General features: G+C 39.4%; 1 protein-coding gene across 1 annotated transcript; it reads right to left on the bottom strand.

Moving 5' to 3' along the window:
- Positions 1 to 10946: 10946 nt before the first annotated feature.
- LOC137271981 (uncharacterized) lies at positions 10947 to 16839 on the bottom strand. Its single transcript, XM_067804358.1, has 8 exons — positions 16818 to 16839; positions 15985 to 16065; positions 15364 to 15396; positions 14969 to 15028; positions 14341 to 14421; positions 14045 to 14122; positions 11467 to 11655; positions 10947 to 11095 (listed from the first exon to the last, which is right to left on the bottom strand). The coding sequence occupies exons 1-8, from the start codon at positions 16837 to 16839 to the stop codon at positions 10947 to 10949; spliced, it is 693 nt and encodes a 230-aa protein (XP_067660459.1).
- Positions 16840 to 17202: the final 363 nt, after the last annotated feature.

Raw genomic sequence — 17202 nt, 5'->3', positions numbered from 1 at the left:
CCAGTGATCAACAGTACTGGTATCTACGCCGTCGTGATACGATGAATTGTGTCAACCACGTCAACAAATATGGGCAAACAATCCCGTTTGTTCCCTCGCACTAAAATCATGGGGTTCTGAGGTTCAATTTAATTTCGTAGCTTCTCGGGTATCCTCAGGTTGGACTCATCAGTAATGTTCATGTCAAATGTAGGCCACTTCAGCCAGTCTCATCGGTCAGTATTTTGGAGGTCTCATTTAGGGTCTCTATATCGAAATAGAAAGTAGAATCAATCGGAACTTCACCCAGGTGTACCCTGTATACACACAGATATAGATTTGCATTGCCTTTCCTAACGATGTTCTAAAGGTCATTTATACGTCGTTTCCAGACATTTCCAAATCTTGGATTTGATGTGAAATTAATCGGTTTCGAATGAATCAGATTACTTGCTAATGTTTCTCTGGAATCATCCTTCAAAAGAGCAAAGCACGACTCGAACGTTCACGTAAATGTGAAGTGGGACAAAATTCTAATCATCTAAAGGTTTAGTTGTAATTTCACACAAGCAACAGGTGTTTCGCTCTACGTTGTCATGACAACTTCCAGTCACAGTTATTCAATTAAATACAATCGATTCTTTCGTGGACAACCACAAAATGACCTGGTGAGTTTGGGACGAGGTATAAACATTATATCATTTAATCACAAAACCTTATGCACGTCTCCAAGTATGGAAAGTATGTGCAATGTCATTAATTTGAAGATTCATATTGATTATGTTTCACCGAAATAGCAACGATTTTTACGCATATGACATGGTGTATGACGCATCATACAGTTTATTTAAACTCTGATGTCAGTATCTGGAGTTTACTGTTCTTAGGAACTTTCGGACTTTTGTCCTCGGCGCTACAAACTCTCCTGTGGCACCAAAGCATCATTAATAATATAACCGCCGCTATTATTGTAACAGTACGAATAAAACTGCAAGGTATCATTGTTCCAGTATCAACTAAGATATGGCATGTTTGTGTTCATTAAAACACGCGGACTTGCGTCCGTTTCAAGATGCTACTCAAATGCTGAACCATTCCCAAGAAGCCTTTGGTAAACACAAGTCGATGACAATCATCTTCCTCTAGCAGTTAGTCTCTACAGATATTTTTCTAAAGATACTTTTACTTTTGTTACTGTGCCGGGGCCGTAAGTTGATTGTATTTAATAAATAACGCCCGAGACGTCCTTACTAAAGCCATGACATTGTTTCCCTTCTAATCCCCTGTAACCTATTGTACATTGTATATCGAATACAGAACACATCATTAATTTGAATGGTCAAAGCCTTAACGATGTAATCGTTATTGCTCAACAGAACGACCCTGTGCTAGCCTGGCAGATGAAGCAGTAGTGCTAACAGACACTTGAAGTATGGACTATATTGTTGTGTTCCTGTTGGTTGCATCGGTAAGCTAACTACATTTTTCACCCGTAGCATGCTATTTTGTTTTTGAAAACAAAAACAACATTCATTGAACACAATAAATGTATCGATTTAGATCACTCCATCAATATACGTTCACTACGACGTAGTATTATTCTTTTCCGAGGTTGGTTTGTATTGATGATAGTATGAAACACTTCACACAACATACTAACGTGCTACCACACGAAATATTTTACCGTTAATGTGTGAGTTTATTTTCACGCCGCTTTGAGCAATATCACGGGGACACCAAATGTGGGCTTCACACGCTTGTACCCATTCTGGAATCGAACCTGGGACTTCGAAGTTAACGATCGGACGCTATAATCAACAGGTTACCCCACCGCACGTTACAGGTAATGAGTTGCTGACCCCAGGATTGTGTGTTGGAACACTCCTCCAGCATCAGACTGATTCTTGCTCCTTTCAAGAGGCAGGTGTAGCTTTCTTGAGGTGTTACCTATGTCAGGTTCCTCGATAACCCAACATTGGAGCTAGTGTCTCTCTTTCACACAGGTGCCAGGCTCTGAAATGTCTGACTATTGGCTGAGAAACTACGTCTGTTTAAATTTCATGAAGTGCACATCACAGACTGGAGCAGACGGGCTTCTTGTTATTGCGTCAAATGGATCCCCTTCAGCAGGCAGTACAACGGAAAGAACTTCGCACTCTTCACGTAAGACACATTCCGTCTGAATGATTCACTGACAAACAGAAAACTCTTCAGCCAGTTTTGTAATCCTTGTTCACAAAAAATGAAAAAAAAAGAAAATCTTCCAATTCACCGATATCATCTTCGGCTTTATACATGAGTGCGTTTTTATGAGACTTCTGGGCGTTTCTGACGATTGATGCTTATCCTAGGTCAATTTAATGCGCGTTAGACATGTAATCGGGCAGAATGTTTTCCGTTGGTTATCTGTTTTGGCTGTATGCGCGTAAAATCACAAATATTTGTTTCAGAATTCGCATCAAATGTGGTGCCTATGATAAGCAAGAGTGAATCTTGGTTGCTAGTATCGTCGTCTTCGACAGCACTGCTGGAAACACCAGCTGCTGTTACGGCATCTGGAACCATTGACACACCTGGTCTGGCCTCAAGTTCATTTTCCGTTGAAAATTTACCAGACAGACATGTACACTTAACAATATCTTCACAAGGTGAGGTTTAAACACATTTCATCACAGACAGATATGTTTCTACATCAGAACACCAATAACATGAACGTGTAAATACTACATCAAATTCTGTATTCTGCTTACATATGAGAGTTCACAAGTTGTCGATGTATCGTTTACTGAACACCTTCTTCGTAATACAACGGATGTAAAAAGCATTGGAATTGTTACATTAATTTGTTTCAGAATTCACAGGAAACGCATTTCGTGAGGGCTCTAAAAGGGACACGTTGCTAGGATCGTCGACTTCGACCACTCAGCACCTGGAAACATCAACATACATCAGACAGTCAAGAACCCCGATCTTAGAAACTCCATCCGTAACACTGTCTGAACTCCATGTCACAGGTCCTACAGAGGATCCACGTGGTTCTGACACACTGGAACATGTCGATCACCCTCTGTCGTCCAGTCCAGAGTATACAGTTATGGACGAGACGACTGTATCTGCTCATCCATACACACCAAACATGCTTCCTCTGATCCCGTCATCTCCCATGTCAGTAGCGTACACGGTTACCGTAAGTCCCAAGTCCATGTCAGTTGTTCTGTCGAATGAAACACCGTCCACCACACACCTCATCAAAATGGAAATGTCCATCACTTCTGTAGAATACATTACGACTGCGTCCTCGTCGATTCTACAAATATCTGCATCTTCTAGACATCGCAAAAACCACACGGCTGCGGACAATGCAACGCCAAGAAACCCATTCCCAGTTAGAGCGGTGAAGAAAGTTTGCACATGCTTTTGTAGGAATCTTCAGCGTCTTGATGTCATCACTTCAGAAGCGGTTGCTGCCATAAAAGTGAACATCCAGAATGAACTCCTGGTTGACAAGGCAAACCTCTCCAGTCTCATTCAAAAGAAGGTGAGCACTCCTGATGTCCGACCCTCTGCATCAGGAATAGGTTACCTCGGCCTTGCGCTTCTTAGTCTCCCTTTCCTCCTCATCGTCTTCTCTGATTCACTGACGATGATCACACTGTTATCCTCTACCTACAAGACGTTCAGATAGTACAGACTTATCCCAGCCTTACCTAAGTCTCCACCCTAGGAGAGAGGTACTCATGGTGAGGCTTTTTGCTTTCTATAGGACACTGAATCTGAGTGCAGATGTGAAATCTCTCAACTAACGTCTTCAAGGGTGTGCTATCTTAGTCTGATGTGGTGTGTTTGTTGTCTCCCTTTCTGAAGCTGTTATGATCATTATCATTATAATCATTATCTTGATTTTATTCAAAACGCAAAAAAATTATGACGTTTGAAAATTTGGAAAATGAGGACTTTATTTAAAAAAGATAGAAACGCAACTTGTAGACAACTGGTGTGTCTTTGCTGATTGTTTACATGAATGTTTTATCAAATGACCATTTATCACACCTTAACACACTTTGTGTAATCTTTATAAGTGAAACAGGTAATGTAGTTCGCAAAGTGGCTAATACGCAAATCTGAAAACAAATCAAGAAACACACCAACATTTACGCTGTACTTCAGTATTAACATGTAGTAATCAGGTAGGGGAGGATGACACACACTGAGTCTGAACACCCGCCATAAAGCCGCCTCATGTGACAATTACAGTCTGCTTTCAATCTGCTCTGTATATAAATCAGCACGTATTTTGCTTTGGAAGGAGTACATATTGAGTAGTGGATCTATCCGTTTACTTCAAAACAACAGCAGTGAAGCACTGCGGTATGTAATGTTCATCACTGGTGTAGGTTCATTTGGCACTTACTAAAAACATGGACTTCGGCAGTGTTTGAAAGCCTTTCTTCTGAGTCGTTGCTATTGTGTTTCCGCAAAACACGTAGATCTGCTCCTTAGGGAAGTAAGTATAGCATCACAGTCAAACAGCTGTGTCCTGGTTCCGAGAAGTGAAGCAATGGTAAACGTTGGCACTGCATATACAGTTGATATTCGCAATAGCATTGATCTGTACTTCGGCTGGTAATTGTAGCTTATATATTTAGACCCATTCACATGCACAACTTTTACTCATGTAAGTAAACATGCACATGTATAAATATACACACGTATGTAATAGTAAATGTACTTTGCGTTCACAAACTGTGAGCAAACTTGAAATTGTGAATAATAGATGTATTAAGTTGTCTCATTTGTGTCTGAAATTCAACAGAAAAAGATGTCCCATTATCACTGACACGTAAAAGACAAACACAGTCTCAGATATATACTGCGCTTGCAATAGGTCAGCCTGTTTGGTGGAACGTCATGAATATACCTAATGACGACAAAGACTGGCACGATCCCTTTCGAATGAACAAATGGGTTTTCGATGTTATTTTGACGCAAGAGCATGCTATCTAGTGACCAAGCTGTTCGCCAGTCTTTGGATGTACGAATGAAAGCTGCAACTGTAATATTCTAGATGGCTTCATCTTCAGAATATAGATAGAACTATGGGAATGTTCACCCACAGTTGTTTGTTGTTTTGAACTCCACTGTTTATACATGCACTCATGTTTGTCAGACCATATATGATGTTGTACTCCGGGAATATGTAACTCATCCCCTATAAGAAGATGACTAAGTATACTCACAGTGCACATTTACACATGTGTAAATATACTGTTGCACGTGGTCCCGTAAATTTGCTCCTATTGTGTATGTACATACGTTGGTAAATGCATTGACATGACACATTTACACACGTTTGTAAAGTTTGCTCATGTGTACATTTATACATAAGTGTGCAAACAGGTGCATGTGAGCCGGAACTTTGTAGAATGTTGTAACTAGCTGCCTTGCATAACTGCACCAAACTCATTACAACGTCAACATTCAGCTGCAGACCTTGACGTTTCTAGCACCATAGACACATAGACGAACCTACTTCAAACTGGTGGTTACAACGCAGTAATACATATACAGCCAGATTTATATTTCTGAAAACAAAAACACGTCTGTGAAATGATATGACATTTGAAATTAGATCTATATTGCTGAGGTGCGTCTGCAGTTCGTCTGCGGCATGAGCAGATGAAAACTACTAGCCTGTTACATATAAATCACATAAAAGCTTACTGTTCCCACTCGGTCCTGTCCGAAAACAAAAAAATCTATAATATCAAATAAACCATTTCATGAAACATTTTATGTCGAAGACAAGGGATGTCACGTGGACCGTGTACAAGGAAGTAACATAGCCAATAGAGTTCACACCAAGAACCAGTCCCTGTAAACATAGTCTTGAATCGTTCAATGGTTTTATGCTTACAGGAGGTGTTTACTTTTATTCTGGTTGGCAACAAAACTATTGCAGCACAAAAACAGATTTGAGTATTGCTAATTTTTTCTCTTTAGCCCTCCTCCTTTCATAGTGTGCGTATCTACGTGTATACATAAATATGTTATGCGAGCGTTCCAGGGAACTATGTCCTGAAACGCGTGTAGGCACTGAAACTGAGACTTGAAAATGTTCGTGGTAATCATTCGTTGCCAGAACAGGGTTGCGTGTCCTCGCTGTCCGGTAACATATCATTGCCCATGGATGTTAAAACGAAGTGACCGGAGGGTGGCCACATGAATACGTGCAAACACCTAGTTGCGGGTACAGCAACGTGCACTTGGACAAATGTACTCTGACTATGTGTTTCGGTCCACCCAGCTATGAATGGGTACCTCGAAAGGATGGGACACCCACAATAGCCTGCTACGCCTAAATGGCTGCACGAGTTGAAATGTAGAGATTATTGCACTTCACCTTCCATATCTCGCACGATATCATCACGAGACACCGTTAGTCGAAAAGAAGTCCGTATCAGGGAAAATACCACTGTATTAGGTGATAATGAAAATGCAGGGATTGACATTTGATGATAAAAAACCCCAAAGCGCCTTTGAGCAGCTGAGATGACCTGGATATTGGCGGTATTTATACATTACCAACCCAACAGACACATTCTTGGAGCATTCAAATCGTCTCATAACAGTCACAAGAGATCTTTGTGTCTTAAATGCCATCAAAGGACTATATTCAACATAGAAACCATCAGAAAAATCTAAGAGGAACAATTCTTAGATTATATAACTATGAAAGCGACAATACCTTTTCTACACGCACAAGTCACTTCTGTCAAGTGGAACAATGTACGGTGCTGAGTGTCTCACGTGTAAGTGCTTATGAGGCACTATCACCTAGTGCAGATGCCTGGTGTTTGCCAAAAAGTAAACAAATCCTGTAAATGTCATAAACATAGGCAAAGGCTAGTCAATTTGTTACCTGATAACTCCACATATGGCCAAAATAAAGAAGGACAATTGACATTATTCTTGCACTTATGCATCAAACTGGGCAGTGTCCTTCCTAAAACCTCTTGAACTGTTCTTGTAACCTTTACGATGATATTTCTGACTTTACAACTCTATAACCCACATCATGAAACCTTTAACAACCATGTCACCTCAATTACCTTCCTCGTCAGTAGAGAAAGTTTACATTGCACATTCTTCTTGAACGCCGGATAACTGCATGGTGTGATTAGGTAATGTCCCACAACCACACGGGTAGGTGCAATGGTGAGTTGAGCTCTACGTCGCTTTTAGTAATATTCCAGCACTATCACGGCGACAGACCCCAGAAATGGGCTGCACACTTTGTGCCTGTGTGGGGAATCGAACCCGGGTCTTCGGTGTGACGAGCGTCACAAGCACATCTCTCAACTTGCCGTAATTGGTAATTACACCTCTCATCTTAATCTATCTTTATAAATATGGACAAGAGAGTCGCAGAGCTCTCGATCAACTGATATCTGACGGGCAGTATCTGCTAACAAGTACCGTCATATTGGTATTCAAAAATTCAGTCTTATGCATACCTGCTCTTATATATATATATCCTACATATATAAGAGCAGGTATGCATAAGAATATATATATATATATATATATATATATATATATATATATATATATATATATATATATATATATATATATATAACGCAGAATACCTCGCCCATAAACGAAAATAACCATGCATGCAAAAATAGAGTCAACAATAAAATGCACCACCAACAAAAAAGACCCAACATACAAAGCAAAACAACAACAACAACAAATCACACAAAACAAAAACATAACTAAAAACAAAACAAACGCAAACAGAAAAACAAAACACCCCCTCCCCCAAAGAAAAGTCTAAAAAATACTTTTAAAAACCCAAAAAACATTGAGAACATGAAAGGGAAGTTGTCTACAATCCCTACAAAAACAGCATGCACACAAAAGAGTATGTGGTAGATCAGAGGTGCCTCTCCTTGAGAACATCCTCACATTTACTGACATGTCTGAGGCTGAATCAGAGACGATCATCATCATTGCGAACCCCAAAGTTCATTCAAACTTCTCGGTTCTGCTCAGAAAATGACTGATAGAAATAAGTGGCAATACATAGACATAAATATGAACAATGCCGAACACTAAACAACCCTATAAGTATCATATAAATGAGATGTATAAATGTAGGTAGGTAGGTAGGTAGGTAGGTAGGTAGGTAGGTAGGTAGGTAGGTAGGTATGTGCATGCATGCATATGGTACTAACTGGATATATAACATGTATACTTCTTTTGAAAATGCCTTATGAAAATGCTGGTGGAGCCAATGGGGGAAAGGAAGCAGGGTTGGTGAGTGTCAGGGGAACTCCCTGAACCCGCTCATGTAGACAATATGAATTATGAAGTGAACCAAGAGATTATTTGAGTTTCTCTTAATCTACCGCTTATTAGAATATTACAAGATACAAACCGTGTAAACAATTGGGCTTTAGATTGCTGGAAAATTAGGTTGTAAAAAACGTCATACGTTTACATGTAATGGCAGAGTTGGAAAAGATAAACACATAGGTGAAACATGTAAAAAAGTCCATTGTGGATTATGTGATGTCATCGCCAAAGTAGTCACCCCTTTTAAACCAGTTTGAAATACCCCATTTCTGACCTCAGCGCAGCGTCTCAGTGATCAGAAACAAACACAGATAATATCGAAGCAGAATAAACAATGATTCAATAATGAGAGTAAAATCATGAGAAAACAATCCACAAGGCTACGAGAAAATACAATAAATCCAAAACACCCGATCGATCCAACTTGAAAACAGCTGATTGCTCCAACTTGAAAATATTTTCTAAATCCCACAAGACATGCTTGAAGAAACATATGAAATTATGTGAAGGGGATATGAACAGGAAATTTAGAGAAAACAGGAGATATTCACCTAAAGAGTACTGGAAGTGATTGAATAATCGGAATAGCTGATCTGACCCGTGTACCGACCTCGACATGTTTAACAAGTCTTTAAATCCTTTGATGAAAATTACTGAGCTGAAGTAATAATGAAAACACGCAATTGAATGATGAGCTTTACGACTATGAAATCTTGGATAGAAATATAACAGATTAAGAAATTGTCACTTCCGTCAATAACTTGAAGCGCAATAAATCTTCAGGTGTCGATCGTGTCGATCTTGTCGAGAACGAATAATTAATAGATGCCTCACAATATCTTCCTACCGTAACTGAAACTTTATTATTATTTTTTCTTAATTCTGGCTCTGTTCCAGAAAGCTGGCTTAAAGCTGCAATAAAACCATTGTATAAAGAAAACGTCATGGATCCGCCGAATTCGCGTACCACTCAATTACAACATTGTCATGTTTTGGGGAGTTGTTCACGTCTATACTGAATAACAGATTAGCCAATTATCTTAATGTAAACAATAATTTAAGTCATGTCCAGGCAGGAATCAGGAAAGGTTTATCGGTATTAGAAAATCTCTATTTTGTACATATACTGTAACAGTTAAAATCAAACAAACCAACTAAATCCAAAAATGATCTTTTCTTTTATTAGAACTAAAACAAAGAATATGTCGACGTGCACAATTATCATGGAATCAAACTTCATAGGTATGGTAGATATATATTTACAATCAAATCACAGGTGCGAGCGCAACTGAAGCAATGTAAGCTTTATTGGAAAAATCTCTGGATACAAAGTTACCACTAGATTGTATTTTATCAGCCATTGATACTATTGTCGTGCTTAGTATGATATATAGATCCGAAATTTTGGGATTTGAAAGATTGCACCTAAAATCTTAAAACTAATGTAATTATTGAGAAAGTCAGCTCCAACCTTTGCTCTTAATGGTGAATTTGCCAATTTGTAGAGACAATCTACACAGAAAATACACAAACGAGTAATAACCTTTTGTCATAAGTACCAGTACTTTGAAAATCCCCAATTCTCTGTAAAAGTACATCCAAGTTTATGTCCCTGGTATGGTGGGCAGGCTGAGAAGGTGTTCATTTGTTACAAAAATACGGATAAAATGAAATATATGACAATCCTTCCATTTGCACTACCACGTGGCTAGCCTCAACAGAATAACAGATTCTCAAGGACCAGAATATAAGGAATTGGAGAAGTTCTCTAGAACAAGTTTCTAAGGGATTTTATTAATAATATTATAAACAGGATTTATAATTTGAACCATATCCCATACTTGACTTTCCTTACATTTAGAACCAGTAACCTGTTGAGAATGACCGGTGGACAAATACTCTTAGAAATGACAGTTTATGTACATAATGTAACTGAGCCGCTGTTGGTGATGAGTTCCACTACTGAGCCGCTGTTGGTGATGAGTTCCATTACCTTTTCAGGTGTCAAGGTCTTCACCAGCAGCTGTTCACACCTCAGTATTTCAATACCTGGTCCAACCTTTATACACGTTAAAGACTACTTTGTTCAAAGAGACCTAAAAAGATTTGTCAAAATTTATTAAATATAACATCACAAGATTAGATATAAACACATGCAATTAAAATTCGTGTATCAAACTTTCATCAAGATATACACAGTAGGAAAGAGTGTTATAAAGATTTGTCAGTAAAAAATCTTGATATATATATCCTCTGACAAATATCCCAAGGCTGTTACAGTTGATGAATGGAATCAAGAGTCTATAAAAGTGCATAAAATATGCATGTAATTTACCCCTTCTTCTAGAAACCAAATAGGTTTGAAAACGTCTGTGATAGTTGTCTGAAGTTGGCACGTTTTGGCCAAGCATAATGATCATAGTCAACAATCGACCAAAACACTAAGGAGCAACTGAAAATATGACACACAAACATTTGTCCAGAAGACCTTTGTACAAAAATACTTGTCCAGGACTCGATTCTCCGCTCTTGCGAAGAATGGAGTATACTGTGTTTGCACAACCTCGTTCATCCAAGCTGAAGCAACTGCCGAGCCCATCGTCTGTTTAATCATCGTCACTGCACCAGCCTATCACACCACACACACACACCAGGGGCACGAGGCAAAAGAAGATCCACATGGGCACAGAGAAGCCGAGGGCGTGAGTGAATAGAAGCGTATCCTTGCATGGAGACGAGACGAGCCACACGGAACCTGAAAGGATGTGAACAGTTTCGCATTTTTCTCTGTCGTAATCCTGTGTGTCGTATAAGCGGGAACGGCACAGATTCCCGTATATTCCCTTAACAGATATTAAGTTAGTAACTGAAATATTATCCTTCTGACCAATTCGTACATTAATTTGGTATTTTATATCTATTGTACCTTCTACATAACAAGTATTGTGACACATATAAATCAATAACAAGTTTTACTTTGAAATTGCCTATTTAATAATGGCTAAAACTATGTATTTTTTCATAAACAAATTAGTAACATTTTCATTTTCTGAGACGTTCAAACCTGTGTCAGTGTCAAACAAAAAATGCAACCAACCAGCGATTATGATGTCCTGAGACACTCACCTACAATTCCCCATGCGATATTAAACAATCCAATGATAACACAGACAGCGCTAATGAAGCCCCCCGAAATACACTTGCAGCAGCACCAACAGGAGGCCAGGATTGGGATGACGACAGAGGTGGCTCCCTGGACTATCATGTAGATGGCGAGTTTGGTGTGTCCTGGGCACAGGTTGTAGTCAAGGATGCCTTGTAAAACGAGACCATCAAATATCGACGTGGGGTTCACTGGAAGGCTGGGAAAATACAGTATGGTTCAAAATTATTGAGAATAGCTAAAGCATTTCATATTATTAAACGAGAACAAATCAGATAAAATTGAATGTATTGTGAAAGTGAACTGACCTTTTCATGTTGTGTAGGTAACAATTTAATATTTTATCAAGTCTCCTTGAGCTTCACGGCACAGTCTAAGACGGGTAGGCATACTTCCTACCAGAGAGGTTAGTGTCTCGTGAGTTATGCTGTCCCAGTATCGGACCACTTCTTTCTTCATGTCTTCAATTTTTGTCAACCCCTTTTGATTCACACATTCCTTCATCATCCCCCAAATGTTCTCAATGGGATTTAAGTCAGGACTATATGCAGGAAATGGTAATGCAGTCACATTTTTCTCCTGAAACCACTGCTTGGCATGTTTTGCGGTGTGTTTAGGATCATTATCTTGCTGCAAAATCCAGTCATTTCCATAAAACACATGTGCACTTGGAAGGAGAAAATTATCTAATATGTTAGTGTAGCGTTGACTTGTCAGATTTCCCTCAAACACACACAGCGGGGTCGTTCCTAATAAGGATATCCCTCCCCATACATGAAACTTTGGGCTGTAGTTAGGTCGTCGATACAACGGTGCTGACGCAGACTTTGTCCATATTTTCACATTATTGGGATATACCCATATTGAGCTTTCATCAGTAAAAATCACATTTTCCCAGTCAAAGTTTTCATGTGCCAAACACCACTCAACACGCCTGTCTTTATGTTCTTGTTTCATGAGAGGAGAAGGAATTCCAGTCTTTTTCTCCCATCCAAGATCAATCAAATTTCTTCTAACTGTAGATTTTGATACAACTGCTGATGCCCTTTCTATCATTTCATACCTGATGTTGGAGATGCTTGCCCTTTGCTTTTTAGACGCTAAAATTCCCAGCCGGACGCGATCTGAGAAGTCCAATTTTCTGGGTCTCCCTGCTCCTTTCTGGTGCCCAAAATCCTTTCCCTCTTTAAAATTCTTCCTAATCCTATACACAGTAGAAAGAGGAGTTCCTGTTATCTCTGCCAATGTATTTACATCATCAATTCCTTGATTACACAACTCAAAAATCAACCTTCTTTTATCTTCAGCAGACATTGTTGACAGTGCTGAGGAAAATGACGTCTGCTACAAATTCAGGGGAGGTAACTCTAATTGTACTATACTCAGTAGGCCAAGATGAGTTACCTCCCTTATACCATTACTTAGTTTTAAGTATCAGTGAATCAGTTGAGGTGTTAGGATAGCTCAAAGTAAGAAGAAAAATTCTCAATAATTATGAACCAGACTATATATTCTTCGGCACATTAACCTGACCCTGTATAGTAAACGTTCTTTCCTTTCAAGGTAAGGTTATTTCTGATTTAAGATGGTCAAGATAAAGGAGAACGGACAATAACCACTCCTGGCGCCTGGGATTGTACCTTAAAGTGTCGAATTGATGAAATAGCTTGAAATAATTATTTAAATGACGGCAGCAGGAACTCGACAAGAGTGCGTCATGTCTTTTATTCAATCATTAAGGAACAATTGTAGCAACTGAATGTGACTTATGAGGAAATGCTTTGTATAGCTTCCGGCAGCAAAAATATTACAAAATATTTAACACAAACCATTCCATACTATTCTCTCTTCTTCGTCTTAAGAATACATGCAGCTACAACCCTGGAACTAATACCGATCGGTTGATCGATTGATGTGCACGCTTTGGCACTTCGGATAACGAAAATGGGGTACAACCAACTTGAAGCCCGAGCATAAGTCTTACCATTGCTGTCATAGGGCTAGGTACTACTTCCGGTACTCAGCTACTTCGTCACTTCCTCTGCTCGCGCCACCTTGCGATATACGAGACACTCCTAGCTTACTTCCGGTACAAGATTTCAAACGTGACACACGTGACAAACGTATTTTCAAGAACCGGTTCTGGTACCAGATTGAGCAACAACCAAATATGACTTTACTGTAGACTGGACCCAGTGTACAACAATGCTTGCCTGTCATATCTGAAAACATTCGTAATAATTTGGGGACCTTAGATCGAAACTTTGTTATTCTTGCAAGGATTACCAGTTCCCTACTGTCAAGTGACTACAACGAGGGTTTTGAAAAGGAATGTAACGCTCACCGGAAGTACTAAGGTCTCGTGAAGTGCTATGAACTACCTACAGGCCCCATCACGAAGAAGAGTTTGGATAGGTGTCATTTATAGTAAGCACCACTGAACACATAACAACTAAATATACTGAACTCATGTGTACAAAACATAAGCATATTGATTAAAACCATTTTCGTCACCGAATGATTCCCAATTTTGGATCTTACCCACGACTATCATGGCCACAGGAAGCGAACCAAAGATAAAGGAAATGATGCAGACACACACCTTCACTGAAAAGGAAACAGAACATTAGTCATGCTTTGGGCAGAAACATACATTGATTTAATTACAAATTTAAAGAAATCACAATCGTGTCGTTTCAGTTCATATTATCCTTTAGTTAGCACAAATAGAGACTGAGACCCTCAACCTTGGTTTAACGAAAGTCCGTTTTGGCATTCGAGTCTTTCATTGCAGTACAGTCTATGACCCCCGGCGTTATTCACTGCTAAATGGTTACCTGACATTTTATCGTCATCGTCATCGTCATCGTCGTCAGGCATGGTGACAGAATGGTGACGACTCGGTGCAGACTCCTCTTCTGTCAATATATACACATTCAAAAGTGTGATCATACCATTCATTGCAATAAAGCAGTTGAACATCTTTAGAACTTACTCGGGATCTTCCTCCTTGTACCATTGTTCTGTTTTATTTCTCTATCAAGGGTGTAAAATTTAGATCGTTTCCTGTTTAAGAAGTCAAGATTTGCTCTTCTGTCATGGGTAGTGTTATAGAGTGTAGGTTTGCTCTGAACCATTAAAATATAAATGATCAGGACAGCATACATGCCTTTACTGAACAAAAGATTTACCATACCTCTACCAATACTTCAAGTCAACGTTGTACCTAGATACCCATAATGCCTCTTGCCAACACGATAGTAAGGCATTATGCCTTGAGCCAACACGATAACAAGACATTATGCCTTTAGCCAACACGATAGCAAGGCACTCAAAATGTCTGTCCAGCAATATAGTAAGATGCACACTGTGCCTTTAGTCAACAAGATCCCAGTATTTTTAGGATGCCTCTAGGTGATACGATAACAAGATCCTTTCCTACTTCTCACATGACAACATCCTCACCAGATCCCGTAATGGCAAATATTCCAGAGACTTGACCGACAACCTGCCGGGTGCGTGATCCTGAAATACAAACACTGTTACGTATAGCAGTATAATGTCAGTTGCATTATTCCATATTCAAGATTCCTCCACATGTATACCGGAGCAGCGTTCACATTATTTCTGGCTTTGTGCCTGACAGTCACTGTTTTATCCAGTTCCTTCTTTGGGGATGAAGCCCGTGTCAAACACTGATTAGCAGAAACAAATCATATTCTGCCATTTCCATATTTATGTGTACTTTCTCGGAATTTCAGTTCACATCACAATATCCCCTACCTTTCCTGCATATTTCGAAATTTGTCATAAATCTGTGTACAGAAGCATGTTGTAGTTACCGAGCAGACTCTACTTACGGAACACTTTCAAAAACACATTTCCTGCTTCATCTGAAAAAAAAGGATGGGTTCGTTAGTGTTTAAAACCTAAAATTATAAAATTTAACGTAATTATGTAATTGGAAACATTATTAGCAAAATAACATCTCAGTGCTGTTACAATCTGGTTGTTACATGCGCTGCAGGTGTGTGTGTGTGTGTGTGTGTGTGTGTGTGTGTGTGTGTGTGTGTGTGTGTGTGTGTAGTGGTGGTGGTGCGAATAAGTCATGAAGTTCTATGCTTAGGGGAAAATGCTCCGCAGGAAAAAAATCGGGGAACAGGAGGTGCGCACCCTCTCTGGATAAGCCCCTGTGCTGACCCATTATAATGCAACATTAAACAGAGAACCACTGGATCGGGAACTTTCAAAACGTATCGCCTTTCAGACAAATAAGACCACTCCTTAATTACGTTAATAAATCGCCCTTATGAAAACAACTCTTATCACGAGGTATTAAATGAAACCCTAGTGGTCTTGAAATGTTCATATACTCCATATCAGTGTCAGTGGATCTCCATCGCAACAGTGACAATATTGTACAAATGCTCTACCCACTATGGCAGGTATACAGTCGTGAGAGTTGTGAAAGCAACTCTTACCACGTGCCAGTGCCGTCATGGTAACCTCTCTGTTGACGCTCACCTCCCCGTCTGCCGATACCTCGAGACCACTCCGACCTCCTATATAGCAGAAAAAAACCCATTCAAAGATGTACAACAGAAAACATTGTTGTACAAGTCATTAATGGCAAAAATAGTTCAGTCGTGTACAACATTTCCAGAACAGGATTGATACATTAACAGCACCTTGACATCTCACGAGTCATTTATTGTACATCACCTCTTTCCTTCATGATCTCAACACGTGTAACAGTGTCTTGATGCTAACTAACTGTTTTTTCCCTTAGATATATGAATATATGAAAAACATTTCCTATTTATTTTAGTAGTATATTTGCCTTTTTGGAAAATCATTCAGACCCATTTATACCAAGTCAACCGAAAGGTGGCGAGGCAAATTACTCCAAAGACATTATTAAAGAATAATTTTACAGGTAATTCTATCAAAATTTAGAGATTTATTTTGTTTAACGCTGCACTTAACAATTTTCCAACTGTATTACGGCGGTCCATAAATAATCGTGTTTAGATGTCTACGCAATTAAGGTCTATGTGAAGGAGGCTGGCCGCGGATCTCGAGAGTCATTTCTAACGATGGGTAAGGTTAGCTTTACGCCGCCCTCAGCAATATTCCAGCAATATTCCAGCAATATGGCGGCTCGTCCATAGCGACATGTTTGGGTTGTTGAAAACCAGACTCAACGCGACTCTTCTTATAATATACAGAATGCATGTAACCTAACCTGGTGTAAAGAAACCAAATTAATCATTTGATTAATTGAATATTGGCCGTCAGTTAGTGTAATACATACGTGTGGCAACAACACCCTCCATTTTATCCTGAAAATGTACACTTTCCTCTCTGAATCTTTTCCCGGAGTCCGCTCCCCAACCAGGAAGTTGCAAACAGATAACACAGCATAGATTACGTCAATATCAAGCACTTGTTGTCACTATTTATACAATCCATCTATTTAGAATGTTTATCTCCAATCACTTGGGTAGACCCAGTTGTACTGGTATCCCAGGAGTTTTTTTTGTTGTTGTTGCAACTATTGAATTTAGATAAGTGGACTTTCAAGTAGGATCGATTGTAAAACTGTAGCCGTGACGTTTTCATGTATTGTAGTTTGGGAGGACCTTTAGGATTCAGCACCACAATTTCTCGCGAGGACGTTCCTAGGTCACATGTCAGTG

Source organism: Haliotis asinina, chromosome 2, assembly GCF_037392515.1.
Source record: "Haliotis asinina isolate JCU_RB_2024 chromosome 2, JCU_Hal_asi_v2, whole genome shotgun sequence".
NCBI lineage: Eukaryota > Metazoa > Mollusca > Gastropoda > Lepetellida > Haliotidae > Haliotis > Haliotis asinina.
Note: the sequence above shows the minus strand (reverse complement) of the source record. Positions and strands in the feature narration are given on the sequence as shown.